A 15,554-nucleotide genomic window follows, 5' to 3' on the forward strand; every position below is an offset into this window, starting at 1 on the left:
GCCACCCTTTGCCTTGATGACAGTTTGCACATTCTTGGCATTCTCTCAACCAGCTTCATGAGGTAGTCACCTGAAATGCATTTCAATTAACAGGTGTGCCTTGTAAAAAGTTAATTTATGGAATATCTTTCCTTTTTAATGCATTTGAGCCAATTAGTTGTGTGGTGACAAGGTAGAGGTGGTATACAGAAGATAGCCCTATTTGGTAAAAGACCAAGTCCATGTTATGGCAAGAACAGCTCAAATAAGCAAAGAGAAATGACAGCCCATCATTACTTTAAGACATGAAAGTCAGTCAATACGGAAAATTTGAAGAACTTTGAAAGTTTCTTCAAGTGCAGTCGCAAAAAGCATTAAGCGCTATGATGAAACTGGCTCTCATGAGGACCGCCACAGGAAAGGAAGACCCAGTGTTACCTCTGCTGCAGAAGATAAGTTCATTAGAGTTAACAGCACCTCAGATTGTAGACCAAATAAATGCCTCTCAGAGTTCAAGTAACAGACACATCTCAACATCAACTGTTCAGAGAACACTGCATGAATCCCACCTTCATGGTCGAAATGCTGCAAAGAAACCACGACTCAAAGACACCAATAAAAAGAAGAGACTTGCCTGGGCCAAGAAACACGAGCAATGGACATTAGACCGGTGGAAATCTGTTCTTTGGTCTGATGAGTCCAAATTTGAGATTTTTGGTTCCAACCGCTTTGTCTTTGTGAGACGCAGAGTAGGTGAACGGATGATCTCCACATGTGTGGTTCCCACCGTGAAGCATGGAGGCAGAGGTGTGATGGTGTGGGGGTGCTTTGCTGGTGACACTATCTGTGATTTATTTAGAATTTGTTACGGTGAGTGAATGAGGACCCAAAAGCGAACTAACTTAAACAGAGCTTCTTTAATAACTAAACATAGGTAGGCTCAGATAGACCGGCAGATTCCGACAGGACAGGACAAGGTTACAGCAAACATGACGATAGTCTGGCTCAGGCATGAAACACAACAAACAAGAATCCGACAAGGACAGGAACAAAAACAGAGAGAGATATAGGGACCTAATCAGAGGGAAACAGGGAACAGGTGGGAAACGGGGTGAATGGGTAGTTAGGAGGAGACAAGGAACAGCTGGGGGGAAGCGGGGGAGAAAAGGTAACCTAAGACGACCAGCAGAGGGAGACAGGGTGAAAGGAAAGGACAGAGACAAGACACAACATGACAGTACATGACAGTACCCCCCCACTCACCGAGCGCCTCCTGGCGCACTCGAGGAGGAAACCTGGCGGCAACGGAGGAAATCCTCGATCAGCGCACGGTCCAGCACGTCCCGAGAGGGAACCCAACTCCTCTCCTCAGGACCGTACCCCTCCCAATCTACGAGGTACTGGTGACCACGGCCCCGAGGACGCATGTCCAAAATTCTACGGACCCTGTAGATGGGTGCGCCCTCGACAAGGATGGGGGGGGGGGGGGGGAAGACGAGCGGGGGCGCGAAGGACGGGCTTGATGCAGGAGACATGGAAGACCGGGTGGACGCGACGAAGGTATCGCGGAAGAAGAAGTCGAACTGCGACAGGATTAATGACCTGAGAAATACGGAACGGACCAATGAACCGCGGGGTCAACTTGCGAGAAGCCGTCTTAAGGGGAAGGTTCTGAGTGGAGAGCCAAACTCTCTGACCGCGACAATATCTAGGACTCTTAGTTCTACGCTTATTAGCAGCCCTCACAGTCTGCGTCCTATAACGGCAAAGTGCAGACCTGACCCTCTTCCAGGTGCGCTCGCAACGTTGGACAAAAGCCTGAGCGGAGGGGACGCTGGACTCGGCGAACTGAGATATGAACAGCGGAGGCTGGTACCCGAGGCTACTCTGAAAAGGAGATAGCCCGGTCGCAGACGAAGGAAGCGAGTTGTGGGCGTATTCTGCCCAGGGGAGCTGTTCTGACCAAGACGCAGGGTTACGAAAAGAAAGACTGCGTAAGATGCGACCAATAGTCTGATTGGCCCATTCTGCTTGACCGTTAGACTGGGGGTGAAAGCCGGAAGAGAGACTGACGGAAGCCCCAATCAAACGGCAAAACGGCGCAGACCGAACAAGCAGCCACGAAACGACGCGTGTCATGCTCCCGGGTGGGCCACCAAAAACGCTGGCGAATGGAAGCAAGCGTACCCCGAACGCCAGGGTGGCCGGCTAACTTGGCAGAGTGAGCCCACTGAAGAACGGCCAGACGAGTAGGAACGGGAACGAAAAGAAGGTTCCTAGGACAAGCGCGCGGCGACGGAGTGTGAGTGAGCGCTTGTTTTACCTGCCTCTCAATTCCCCAGACAGTCAACCCGACAACACGCCCCTCAGGGAGAATCCCCTCGGGGTCAGTGGAGGCTACTGAAGAACTGAAGAGACGAGACAAAGCATCAGGCTTGGTGTTCTTAGAGCCCGGACGATAAGAAATCACGAACTCGAAACGAGCGAAAAACAGCGCCCAACGCGCCTGACGCGCATTAAGTCGTTTGGCAGAACGGATGTACTCAAGGTTCCTATGGTCAGTCCAAACGACAAAAGGAACGGTCGCCCCCTCCAACCACTGTCGCCATTCGCCTAGGGCTAACCGGATGGCGAGCAGTTCGCGGTTTCCCACATCATAGTTACGTTCCGACGGGGACAGGCGATGAGAAAAATACGCGCATGGGTGGACCTTGTCGTCAGAGAGGGAGCGCTGAGAAAGAATGGCTCCCACGCCCACCTCTGACGCGTCAACCTCGACAACGAACTGTCTAGAGACGTCAGGTGTAACAAGGATAGGAGCGGATGTAAAACGATTCTTGAGGAGATCAAAAGCTCCCTGGGCGGAAACGGACCACTTAAAGCACGTCTTGACAGAAGTAAGGGCTGTGAGAGGAGCTGCCACCTGACCGAAATTACGGATGAAACGACGATAGAAGTTCGCGAAGCCGAGAAAGCGCTGCAGCTCGACGCGTGACTTAGGGGCGGGCCAATCAATGACAGCTTGGACCTTAGCGGGATCCATCTTAATGCCTTCAGCGGAAATAACAGAACCGAGAAATGTGACGGAGGAGGCATGAAAAGTGCACTTCTCAGCCTTCACAAAAAGACAATTCTCTAAAAGGCGCTGAAGGACACGTCGAACGTGCTGAAGATGAATCTGGAGTGACGGTGAAAAAATCAGGATATCGTCAAGGTAAACGAAAACAAAGATGTTCAGCATGTCTCTCAGGACATCATTGACTAATGCCTGAAAGACAGCTGGAGCGTTAGCGAGGCCGAAAGGAAGAACCCGGTATTCAAAGTGCCCGAACGGAGTGTTAAACGCCGTCTTCCACTCGTCCCCCTCCCTGATGCGCACGAGATGGTAAGCGTTACGAAGGTCCAACTTAGTGAAAAACCTGGCTCCCTGCAGGATCTCGAAGGCTGAGGACATAAGAGGAAGCGGATAACGATTCTTAACTGTTATGTCATTCAGCCCTCGATAATCTATGCAGGGGCGCAGAGACCCGTCCTTCTTCTTGACAAAAAAAAAACCCCGCTCCGGCGGGAGAGGAGGAGGGGACTATGGTACCGGCGTCAAGAGCTACAGACAAATAATCCTCGAGAGCCTTACGTTCGGGAGCCGACAGAGAGTATAGTCTACCCCGGGGGGGAGTGGTTCCCGGAAGGAGATCAATACTACAATCATACAACCGGTGTGGAGGAAGAGAGGTGGCCCTGGACCGACTGAACACCGTGCGCAGATCGTGATATTCCTCCGGCACCCCTGTCAAATCACCAGGCTCCTCCTGTGAAGAAGAGACAGAGGAAACAGGAGGGATAGCAGACATTAAACATTTCACATGACAAGAGACGTTCCAGGAGAGGATAGAATTACTAGACCAATTAATGGAAGGATTATGACAAACTAGCCAGGGATGGCCCAAAACAACAGGTGTAAAAGGTGAACGAAAAATCAAAAAAGAAATGGTTTCGCTATGATTACCAGAAACAGTGAGGGTTAAAGGTAGCGTCTCACGCTGAATCCTGGGGAGAGGACTAACATCCAGGGCGAACAAGGCCGTGGGCTCCTTTAACTGTCTGAGAGGAATGTCATGTTCCCGAGCCCAGGTCTCGTCCATAAAACAGCCCTCCGCCCCAGAGTCTATTAAGGCACTGCAGGAAGCTGACGAACCGGTCCAGCGTAGATGGACCGACAAGGTAGTGCAGGATCTTGAAGGAGAGACAGGAGTAGTAGCGCTCACCAGTAGCCCTCCGCTTACTGACGAGCTCTGGCCTTTTACTGGACATGAAGTGACAAAATGACCAGCGGAACCGCAATAGAGACAGAGGCGGTTGGTGATTCTCCGTTCCCTCTCCTTAGTCGAGATGCGGATACCTCCCAGCTGCATGGGCTCAGCACCCGAGCCGGCAGAGGAAGATGGTAGTGATGCGGAGAGGGGGGCGACGGAGAGCGCGAGCTCCTTTCCACGAGCTCGGTGACGAAGATCAACCCGTCGCTCAATGCGAATAGCGAGTTCCATCAAGGAATCCACGCTGCAAGGAACCTCCCGGGAGAGAATCTCATCCTTTACCTCTGCGCGGAGACCCTCCAGAAGACGAGCGAGCAAGGCCGGCTCGTTCCAGCCACTGGAGACAGCAAGAGTGCGAAACTCAATAGAGTAGTCTGTTATGGATCGATTGCCTTGACATAGGGAAGACAGGGCCCTGGAAGCCTCCTCCCCAAAAACAGATCGATCAAAAACCCGTATCATCTCCTCCTTAAAGTCCTGATACTGGTTAGTACACTCAGCCCTTGCCTCCCAGATTGCCGTGCCCCACTCACGAGCCCGTCCAATAAGGAGAGATATGACGTAGGCGACACGAGCAGTGCTCCTGGAGTAAGTGTTGGGCTGGAGAGAAAACACAATATCACACTGGGTGAGGAACGAGCGGCATTCAGTGGGCTCCCCAGAGTAACACGGCGGGTTATTGATTCTGGGCTCCGGAGATTCGAAAGCCCTGGAAGTGGCCGGTGGATCGAGGCGGAGATGGTGAACCTGTTCTGTGAGGTTGGAGACTTCTCATGAATGAGGACCCAAAAGCGAACTAACTTAAACAGAGCTTCTTTAATAACTAAACATAGGTAGGCTCAGATAGACCGGCAGATTCCGACAGGACAGGACAAGGTTACAGCAAACATGACGATAGTCTGGCTCAGGCATGAAACACAACAAACAAGAATCCGACAAGGACAGGAACAAAAACAGAGAGAGATATAGGGACCTAATCAGAGGGAAACAGGGAACAGGTGGGAAACGGGGTGAATGGGTAGTTAGGAGGAGACAAGGAACAGCTGGGGGGAAGCGGGGGAGAAAAGGTAACCTAAGACGACCAGCAGAGGGAGACAGGGTGAAAGGAAAGGACAGAGACAAGACACAACATGACAGTACATGACAGAATTCAAGGCACACTTAACCAGAATGTCTATCACAGCATTCTGCAGCGATACGCCATCACATCTGGTTTGCGCTTAGTGAGACTATCATTTGTTTTTCAACAGGACAATGACCCACCACACCTCCAATCTGTGTAAGGGCCATTTTACCAAGGAGAGTGATGGAGTGCTGCATCAGATGACCTGGCCTCCACAATCACCCGACCTCAACCCAACTGAGATGGTTTGGGTTGGACCGCAGAGTGAAGGAAAAGCAGCCAACAAGTGCTAAGCATATGTGGGAACTCATTCAAGACTGTTGGAAAAGCATTCCAGGTGAAGCTGGTTGAGAGAATGCCAAGAGTGTGCAAAGCTGTCATCAAGGCAAAGGGTGGCTACATTGAAGAATCTAAAATCTAAAATATATTTTGATGTGTTTAACACTTTTTGGGTTACTACATGATTCCATATGTTTTATTTCATAGTTTTGATGTCTTCACTATTATTCTACAATGTAGAAAATAGTAAAAATAAAGAAAAACCCTTGAATGAGTAGGTGTGTCCAAACTTTTGACTGGTACTGTATACATTTCATGAAATGGTTTAATAACCCTGAACTAAATGACTTAATGCCACTACCACAATGGCTTACCTCATTATTCACTTATTTCAAGGGAAAAGGGATAGAATATTATTTGTAAAATAAAACAATTCTCCAACTACGCCATGTCTGCATATTTGTCCTCTCTTTCTTTTAAATAAACACAAAGACACTAGCCAAATATACTCTGCAGCTTGTCTAGAATTGCAGCAGCAAATATAGGCAGATTTCATGCCCTCAGCAAATTTCCAATTTTCTAATTCTGTTTTTGTTGAAGGTTTTAATCTAGAATGACTTAAAGGGGTTACCATTCTGTGAGATAACAACTTACACTTGGCCAGGAGTCAATATCCATTTTGGGAGACATGACTAGCGTGGAGGAATCTAACAGTGGTGCTGTAATGTATAAGGCCAGACGTACTGCAATTGAATTTCAAACCATTAACAAATTGAGCTATGACCTACTTGTTGCATTTTCCAGTGAATACTTGTGATAAATGCTAACTAATAAAAAAATATTACCGTCAATCATCAATGAAGCTGGTTTCATTTTTGTGTTAGAAAAGTGTCCTTCTGGCCTCCCGAGTGGTGCAGCGGTCTAAGGCGTCACTACAGACCCGGGTTCGATCCCGGGCTGTGTCACAACCGTCCGTGATCGGGTGTCCCATAGGGCGGCACACAATTGGCCTAGTGTCGTCCGGGTTAGGGAAGGGTTTGGCCGGGGGGGGGGGGGCTTTACTTGGCTCATTGCACTCTAGCGACTACTTGTGGCGGGCCAGGCGCCTGCAGGCTGACAGTGCTTGTCAGTTGAACGGTGTTTCCTCTGACACATTGGTGCAGCTGGTTTCCGGGTTAAGCTGGCAGGTGTTAAGAAGCGTGGTTTGGTGGGTCATGTTTCGGAGGACACGTGATTCGACCTTCGCCTCTCCTGAGCCCTTTGGGGAGATACGGTGATGAAACAAGATCGTAATTGGATCACAATTGTATATCACAAAAAGGGGGTAAAATACAACAACAACAAAATTATACAAAAAAAAGTGTCCTTCGAGAGCTCAGTTTAAACAGAGAACCTAAATTAATGGGCCTGTCACGCCCTGACCTTAGAGTTCCTTTATTCTCTATTTTGGGTTAGGTCAGGGTGTGACTCGGGTGGGCATTCTAGTTTTATTATTTCTATGTCGGCCTGGTATGGTTCCTAATCAGAGGCAGCTGTCTATCGTTGTCTCTGATTGGGGATCATATTTAGGCAGCCTTTTCCCACCTGTTTGTTGTGGGATATTATTTTGTGTATAGTTGCTGGTTATTACTACATAGCTTCACGTTTGTTTCTTTCTTCTTTATTGTTTTTTGCTGGTTCACATTAAATAAAGATGATGAACCCAACCCACGCTGCACCTTGGTCCGATTCTTACAACAACGTTCGTGACATGGCCTGTGGTGGTTTTTAAGGAAGCAGTGTGGCAGACAATTGGAAACATGATGTACAGGGTGCAGAGGTTAAGCATAGGAAATACACAATCAGTGCCTTGTTCTGCATGACAAGCCATGGACACTCTGGGTATTTACGTCCGAGCCTAAATGGGATTGGTCTGGCTGAGGAGTGGTGGGGTTAGTGTTAGGGGGTTGGCGCATGGCTCTCTGTCTCTGGAGTTGATTTGTGAGAGCAGGGTTCAAGTTTAGCAGGGCCACTCTGCCCTGGTGTGTGGGTCAGGTTAGAAGACACCCTCCCCACTGTATGGAACAGCTCATTGAATTGGTCCTTTACCTGTTTGAGTGAGGCACCAGGACTAGAAATGTTGAAGCACTTTCACAGTTCAGGATAGAGAATAATACAATATGATAGTAATAATAACATACTGCAATCATACTGTATATTCAGGATCAACATTTATACATTTAAACATGTCCATTTATGTCAAACAGAAGAGAAGAATGGAGTCGACCCGATCTCTGCTCACCTTGTGACTGGGTGAACTTTTCAGCAGTCTGACTTTCTGCGACCTCGGTGGCAACCATGACGATGATGACAACAATGCAGGCCAAGGTCCTCCATAGCATTTCCATGGTTACTACAGCAAGCTTCAGTGCGGTCCCCAGGCCTCTGTCCCAACATGTCTTCTGCCCTCTGATGCCCCTCGCTCACCAATGGGACGCAGTGCACTCAAGGGCCATGGCAGCAGGATAGAGCTCCAGAGACTGTACTGGAGAGCTCTGGACACACAGCCTCTCTGCTTCTGTCTCTCTGGTAGAACCACGGTCAGGAGAAGATTCTGATAGAGAGACTGTCTCTTGAGTACAGCAGCAGCAACAGCGGACTCTATAATGTACTGTGGCCTCTCTGTGGAAGAGAAACAGGTTAGTGTGAGGGGAGAGTGGGGAGGGAGAGAGAGAGGGCATGAGATCCACCTGACCCAAATGGTTCCCCTCTGACAACACAAATATATCTAGTCTGTAGTCAGTGCCTCATAAACAGCCATCTCCCACTGCGTCTTCAGCTAATCAATCATTCCTCCTGTCACAGGAAAACTGTGGCTGACAATCTGACGACTAGGGTTTGCAAGTCTCGACCTGGGGGCCACTGTGTCTATTTTAGTGGTCTGAAATGAGTTAAAGCAGAATGGAAGACATTGATCTTTTAAAACGCTGTGCTTAGGCTGAGTAGGGTTGGAAGTGGGTGCTATGTCAGTGGCTGTGGAGGAAAATCACCCACACTCACTTTGGGCCTAATGTGGCCTGGCCCCATTACAGGATTGAGGCAGACACACAGCGAGAATAGGCCATTAGCCACAGATCAGGCAATTGTTGGGAAATCAAAAAATGGCCTTTGAAAAAGCAACATTGGTTATTATTACATTAAAACACTGAAGATGTCCTTTTCACCATCGCACTTTGAAGTGTACAGAGGAGTTAAAAGCTTACTAACAGTAACATTGGGACTTTTGTTCCTAAGCCATTTTGGCAATGTCATTGAGAGGCCCAAACCCAATATTTGATACCGTTCCCTGCCACACTGCCCACCTCCCTCCATTCCCCCTCTAATCGCTCTCTCAGTGTGTCTGAGTAAAGAACAGAGCAGAGACACTGGCTCAGATGGGATGGCTGGCTGCAAACCAACTGTAGGCAAAGGTAATCGGAAGCAGATGGGAAATTATTTGGCGACGAGCGTGAGGGAACAAGTTGCTTGCCTCCTGACAAAAAAATTACTAACAGGGAGTTCAAAGCTCAAGGGGCTGAAAGAGAGATGGGAGAGAGTGTGCTGTTCAGTCCAGCTGGGAGAGACATTCTTGAATACTAACACACCGGTTATGAATACGTGTAGGTGTGTGTTTGTATTTGTATGTGTAGGTGTATATTTGTATTTGTGTGTGTGTGTGTATGTGTGTTTGGTTTTACTATCCTTGTTGGGACCAGAAGCCCTCACAAGGATAGCAAAACAAGGAAAGTAGGGACATTTCGCCGGTCCCCACAAGGAAAAAAGCTATTTTAGGGTTAGGTGTTAGGGTTAGGAGTTAGGGGTTAGGTTAAGGGTTAGGTTTAGGGTTAGGTGTTAGGGTTAGGAGTTAGGGGTTAGGTTAAGGGTTAGGTTTAGGGTTAGGTGTTAGGGTTAGGAGTTAGGGTTAGGTGTTAGGGTTAGGTGTTAGGGTTAGGTGTTAGGGTTAGGAGTTAGGGGTTAGGTTAAGGGTTAGGTTTAGGGTTAGGGTTAGGAGTTAGGGGTTAGGTTAAGGGTTAGGTTTAGGGTTAGGTGTTAGGGTTAGGAGTTAGGGTTAGGTGTTAGGGTTAGGTGTTAGGGTTAGGTGTTAGGGTTAGGAGTTAGGGTTAGGTGTTAGGGGTTAGGTTAAGGGTTAGGTTTAGGGTTAGGGTTAGGGAAAATATGATTTTGAATGAAAATTAATTGTTTGGTCCCCACAAGAATAGTAAAAAAAAGTATGTGTGTGTGTGTGAGAGAGAGAGAGGGAGAGAGGGAGAGAGGGGGGGGCAGTCCCCGCCCCTCCCGACACAGAGAGGTAAGTGGGGTAGATGTAGGCTTAATGTGCCTCTGGTTCCCTGGGTCCCAGTGCAGCAGTGCAGCAGTTCATGGTATAATACAGTCCTAAAACACTAAGGGGGCTTTGTGTTCCAACTTAAATGTGGAGCAACTGTAAACCCCTCTCCTCTCTCCATCTCCACAGCCCTCCCTCACTCCCTCTCTTCGCCCCTTCCGACCCCTCCCTCCAGGCTTTTTTCAGTAATTTCCTGCTTGGCCAAACTCTCTTTTATTTTCATTACTTTTTGTTGGAGTCTAATTTTATTGTGGGGTTATTACACTTGCAGCAATATAGCAAATGTGTCCATTAAAACTATTTCTCATCTTGTTTACTTAATCAGACCCCCTAAGATTGCCTTTGTGTTTTCAAACAAGGCTACTTAAAAGCTTTACTGACTGTCTTCAAGTTCTCCCTACACTAACTAAATCCTTGCTCAGTTAGGAAACATAACAACAATTTGGTTGAATGGGGATTTTCACAATCTCTTGAAAGTGATTTTGTCATTTGTCTTTGGGGGTCTGTTTTGCAACAGTTTTCCTTTCAGAAAGATAATGTTGATGTGTTAAGCTTTTCAACATATCTACTGCATTGGAAAAGGCAGTGAAAAGTATGTTTTTGCAGACTATCTATAGTGATGTTGCCAGGAAGCGTCCAGACAGAATTTAAAATACTAAACAAACCCATATGACCTGCTCAAAGCAAAGGCTCTCAGTCTCTCTAAGAAATGCAGATGCTAATTGTCCCCTGCTCCTAACACCACCCTCACTGTGCTCCTTTGAAGACACCACTATGATTTTCCACTCCCCCTCTCTCTCTTTTCTGATATCAGACTGACTCTTCACTCCCTCATATTATGTCATTTCTGAGTTATATTCAAGTAGGGGAGAGTGTGGCCTCGCCTCTTCACTATACTGTAAACACATCAACACTAAGTGAAAGCTGGGAGCTCATGCAACACATAGCCTAGATACTTGTATCCCCCTGACAGCAGTCATTCCCTCAGAAGTGGCTTCGAAAAACAAGCTCAATTCACATGACTCCTCCATGTTAAGCCTTCCACAACAAACAACAGATGAGGTGATACAAATAATAGGGAGAATAAAGGAAGGGATCTCAGTCTAAACACTAGTGGCATTCCTCCTTCAATCCCCCCCCCCAAAAAAAAAACAATCTGGAGATGAAAAGTGTGAACATAAACAATTAGGCTTGTCAGACAGCCAAGGATGCGCACTCTGAAAATGAGCCGTAGTCTAAGACAATATTTTCTGAGAGCTGGCTTCAGGTGGGCTGACTCAGTCAGCAACTGTAGACCATACAGAAGAGAGGCAGTTTAAGCCTTGAGTTCTTGAGTTTCATATTTCTCATGCTACATACTCACAGACAAAGAAAGACTACAGATTTGTCCATTCTCCTAAGTCAGTTGAGAGAGACCTAGGAACCTCACATGCAGATCAAACACTGGGCAGCCCTACCATGGTGAAGCTACTGGATGTGAAAGGCATTCACAATATGACCAAAACATCAATACGTTTTGTGACACAAATCCTTTCCATACATTTTTTTTGATTTAACCAAGCAACACCAACATTGGATTTTGTTACAAAAGACGCCACAAGCCTAATGTCAGCACTAGTTCACTTCTGGGTCAGTCTCATAAATCTGATCATTGGCTGAGGAAGAGGAGCACTATGTGGAGGGGGGGGGGGGGTCTGTATGGACTGCTTGTACCAGATATACAACTCTGTGTTCAATGTTCAATGAATCACTATGCAACTCCTTCAAGGTACTTGATTTGTGATTTTTTTGAAAAATATTTGTTTGAGGTGTGCGTGTGCATGAGAGAGAGACAGAGAGTGACAGACAGATGTCACCCAAACACACAAATATTCATCAAACACGTTTAAACAGTGCAGTAGTTCACTGATGTCTTGAAGAATCCACTTCTGCCTATTCTTTCTCCAACTCTTGCAGGAGCATTGCTTGCTCCCTCGCCCGTCAGAAAACCTCATAAGACCATGGGCATGTGCCATTTGACACTACATGCTGCTGCTCCCAGGCATCAGACAAGCACAGTCTCTCAACGCCCGCAACCTATGGGTTCAGCTTTTCAAATAACAGTATCAATTTCACTCAACTATATGGGGAAAGTGTTTTGGATCCATGACAGTTTCTTCATTAACCTCAACGCAATTAAACAAAGAAATACCACCAACAAATGGTGTTAATATACAATTCTAAATATTCTACTTTACTGAGAAATCAACCCCATCACAAAATATCATGGTCTGACTCGACCTGATAATTCCATGGTCATTTTCGAGTTGTGAAAAATTACTTTAAATATCTGTAAAATCGATATGGAAGACTTCTAAAGAAGCCGTCAAGCATTTTTGCGGAATGGACTATGCTCTCATAATACAGCCTACAGAGAAGTGCACACTAGGTTTACGAAAGATACGTTTAAAATAAGTTTAAAAATGAGAGTCCAGTACCTTTTTCTTGTCCCTGTCCAGATTCACTATGGTTGCCTCTCGGGGTTTCCGATGTCTTTCTCCTGTCCTCCTTTGAGACGTGTCAGTTGCCTTGAAAAGTTATGTCTGTATTGAGCCGAGGATCGTAGATGAGTGGACCTCTCCTGCTCCCAGGGTCCCACTGCCACAGCAACGCGGTGGATGCCTGCTCGTCCGCTCGCTCTCACAGCTGCGTACTAGACCAGGAAGTGAAAATGTTAATGGTAGCGTCTGTACGCACGGAGGAGCTACACCAAAGATTTTTGGCTACAGAAAACAGAGGGGGCCCAATGTGATGTTTATAACACAACTACAACCAAACGTATGCAACAACATATAAAGACATACATTTTGTTCCATTTGACGTTTACAATATGATATGTCGATGATAAGTTCAACTATACATCATGCTTGCAAGAAAAGCGACTTCCATAATAACCTGGTTTAAGAGACGGGAGAGAGGCTGCTACATCTGGTTCTTATGGGGATTCTAATCAAAATAAACGTTTTATCAACGACAATGTTATTTTTGAGAAGCCACATTCATTTTGTGAAAAACATTTCTATAATGTGTTGGATTTCCTACTTTCAGATTTTTCGAACTCACTTCTTCGTTTTCACTGGTGCAGTTTGCTATAGAACATTCGCAGATTAAACACTGCAGACACTCCGATTAGCTAGATAAAAGGAGATGTTTTAATCGGAGTACTCATCAATTACGACTTTACCCAACATAGGCCTATACCATTTACATGACTAATGCCGGCATACACGTAAACCCAGAATGAGATTGCACTGTCAGGTCTGGTGTGGAGACGTTGCTGTAGTAGGTTCTATATGACCTAGTAGTACCAGTGGGTAATTTTATGATGACAGTGTAGTTACCTGAATAGTTAAAGGAGAAGTTCACTTTATTTGAACCAAATCTCTATTTTCAATGTACATTTATCTGCAATGTATATTTGATCTGCAATGTAATAAAAAATATGAAAAATATCTGAATTGTAAATGTATCCGCAATGTAAATTTATCTGCAATGTTACATTCCATTTTGCTGCAGAGCTGGTAGGGGAAACCGTTTGATTTGCACAGAATGGATCATAGCGTTACGGATAAAGTCAGAGTGACACAATTTCATGTGTACAACATCTAAAGACTTGCTTCACTATACTGGTTGCGTTGTTGTTTCTAAAAGGAAGTATTTGGGTGTTTTTAAAGCCTTTGTTCATATTTTCCTGAGCCCCTATAACTTCTGAACAAGCATGAAGAAGTATATCACTGGTAGGGTAAGTTTCTCAAAAACAATTAAGATCACAAATATCTAGGCACTTCTATAATAATACCATTAACATTGGAAATAGAGATTTGGTTCAAATATAGTGAACGTCTCCTTTAATCCAGACCGCCCTCTGTAGTTGATTTGGAGCATGGCCTTCTTCAAACTTTTTTTTGTAAGGTATGGTAGACAATGCATTGGCCCTGTTTTGAAATGTGACTAACAAGATACAGTGCATTCGGAAAGCATTCAGCCCCCTTTACATTATCCACATTTTCCCTCATCAATCCACACACAATACCATGTACTGACAAAGCGAAAACAAGGTTTTTAACCATTTTTGCAAATTTGTTAAAAATAATAAACAGAAATACCTTTTGCTATGAGACTCGAAATTGAGTTCAGGGGCATCCTGTTTCCATTGATCATCCTTGAGATGTTTCTACAACTTGAAACAACTTGAAACATGAGGTAAATTCAATTGACTGGACATGATGTGGAAAGGCACACACCTGTCTATATAAGGTCCCACAGTAGACAATGCATGTCAGAGCAAAAACCAAGTCATGAGGTCGAAGGAATTTTTAAAATTGTATTTATTTATTTCACCTTTATTTAACCAGGTAGGCCAGTTGATAAAGATAAAGATAAAGATAAAGATAAAGATAAAGCAAAGCAGTGCGACACAAACAACACAGAGTTACACATGGGATAAACAAACATATAGTCAATAACACAATAGAAAAATCTAAATACAGTGTGTGCAAATGTGGTAAGATTAGAAAGTAAGGCAAGAAATAGGCCATAGTGGCAAAATAATTACAATTTAGCAATTTAACAATGGAGTGATGGATAGTGCAGAAGATTCATTTGGCAAGTAGAGTTACTGGGGTGAGGTAGTAGGGTGGGCTATTTACAGATGGGATGTGTACAGATAAGCTGCTCTGACAGCTGATGCTTAAAGTTAGTGAGAGAGATGTAAAACTCCAGCTTCAGTGATTTTTGCAATTCGTTCCAGTCATTGGCAGCAGAGAACTGGAAGGAAAGGCAGCCAAATGGGAGTTGGCTTTGGGGATGACCAGTGATATATACCTGCTACGGGTGGGTGCTGCTATGTTGAACAGTGAGCTGAGATTAGGCGGGGCTTTACCTAGCAAAGACTTATAGATGGCCTGGAGCCAGTGGGTTTGGCGACGAATATGAAGCTAGGGCCAGCCAACGAGAGCATACAGGTCGCATTGGTGGGGCTTTGGTGACAAAATGGATGGCACTGTGATAGACTACATCGAATTTGCTGAGTAGAGTGTTGGAGGCTATTTTGTAAATGACATCGTCGAAGTCAATGATCGGTAGGACTGTCAGTTTTACGAAGGTATGTTTGGCAGCATGAGTGAAGGGTGCTTTGTTGTGGAATAGGAAGCTGATTCTAGAACATTTTTTGGATTGGAGATGCTTAATGTGAGTCTGGAAGGAGAGTTTACAGTCTAACCAGACACCTAGGTATTTGTGGTTGTCCACATATTCTAGGTCAGAACCGTCCAGTGTAGTGATGCTAGACGGGCGGGCGGGTGGGGCAGCGATCGGTTGAAGAGCATGCATTTAGTTTTACTTGCATTGAAGAGCAGTTGGAGGCCACGGAAGGAGAGTTGTATGGCATTGAAGCTCGTCTGGAGGTTTGTTAACAGTGTCCAAAGAAGGGCCAGAGGTATACAGAATGGTGTCGTCT

General features: G+C 45.8%; 1 protein-coding gene across 1 annotated transcript in view; it reads right to left on the bottom strand.

Moving 5' to 3' along the window:
• Positions 1 to 12,743, bottom strand: part of LOC110521508 (A disintegrin and metalloproteinase with thrombospondin motifs 10) — a 67,623-nt gene extending 54,880 nt beyond the window's left edge. Inside the window, exons 1-2 of the mRNA XM_036968614.1 lie at positions 12,535 to 12,743; positions 7,976 to 8,355 (exon numbers count right to left, since the gene is read on the bottom strand). Of these exons, the coding sequence (XP_036824509.1) occupies positions 7,976 to 8,081 (106 nt within the window). The 5' untranslated portion in view covers positions 8,082 to 8,355; positions 12,535 to 12,743. The remainder of the gene's footprint in view (positions 1 to 7,975; positions 8,356 to 12,534) is intronic.
• Between the last annotated feature and the right edge of the window lie 2,811 nt (positions 12,744 to 15,554).

This window comes from Oncorhynchus mykiss, chromosome 30 (assembly GCF_013265735.2).
Source record: "Oncorhynchus mykiss isolate Arlee chromosome 30, USDA_OmykA_1.1, whole genome shotgun sequence".
NCBI lineage: Eukaryota > Metazoa > Chordata > Actinopteri > Salmoniformes > Salmonidae > Oncorhynchus > Oncorhynchus mykiss.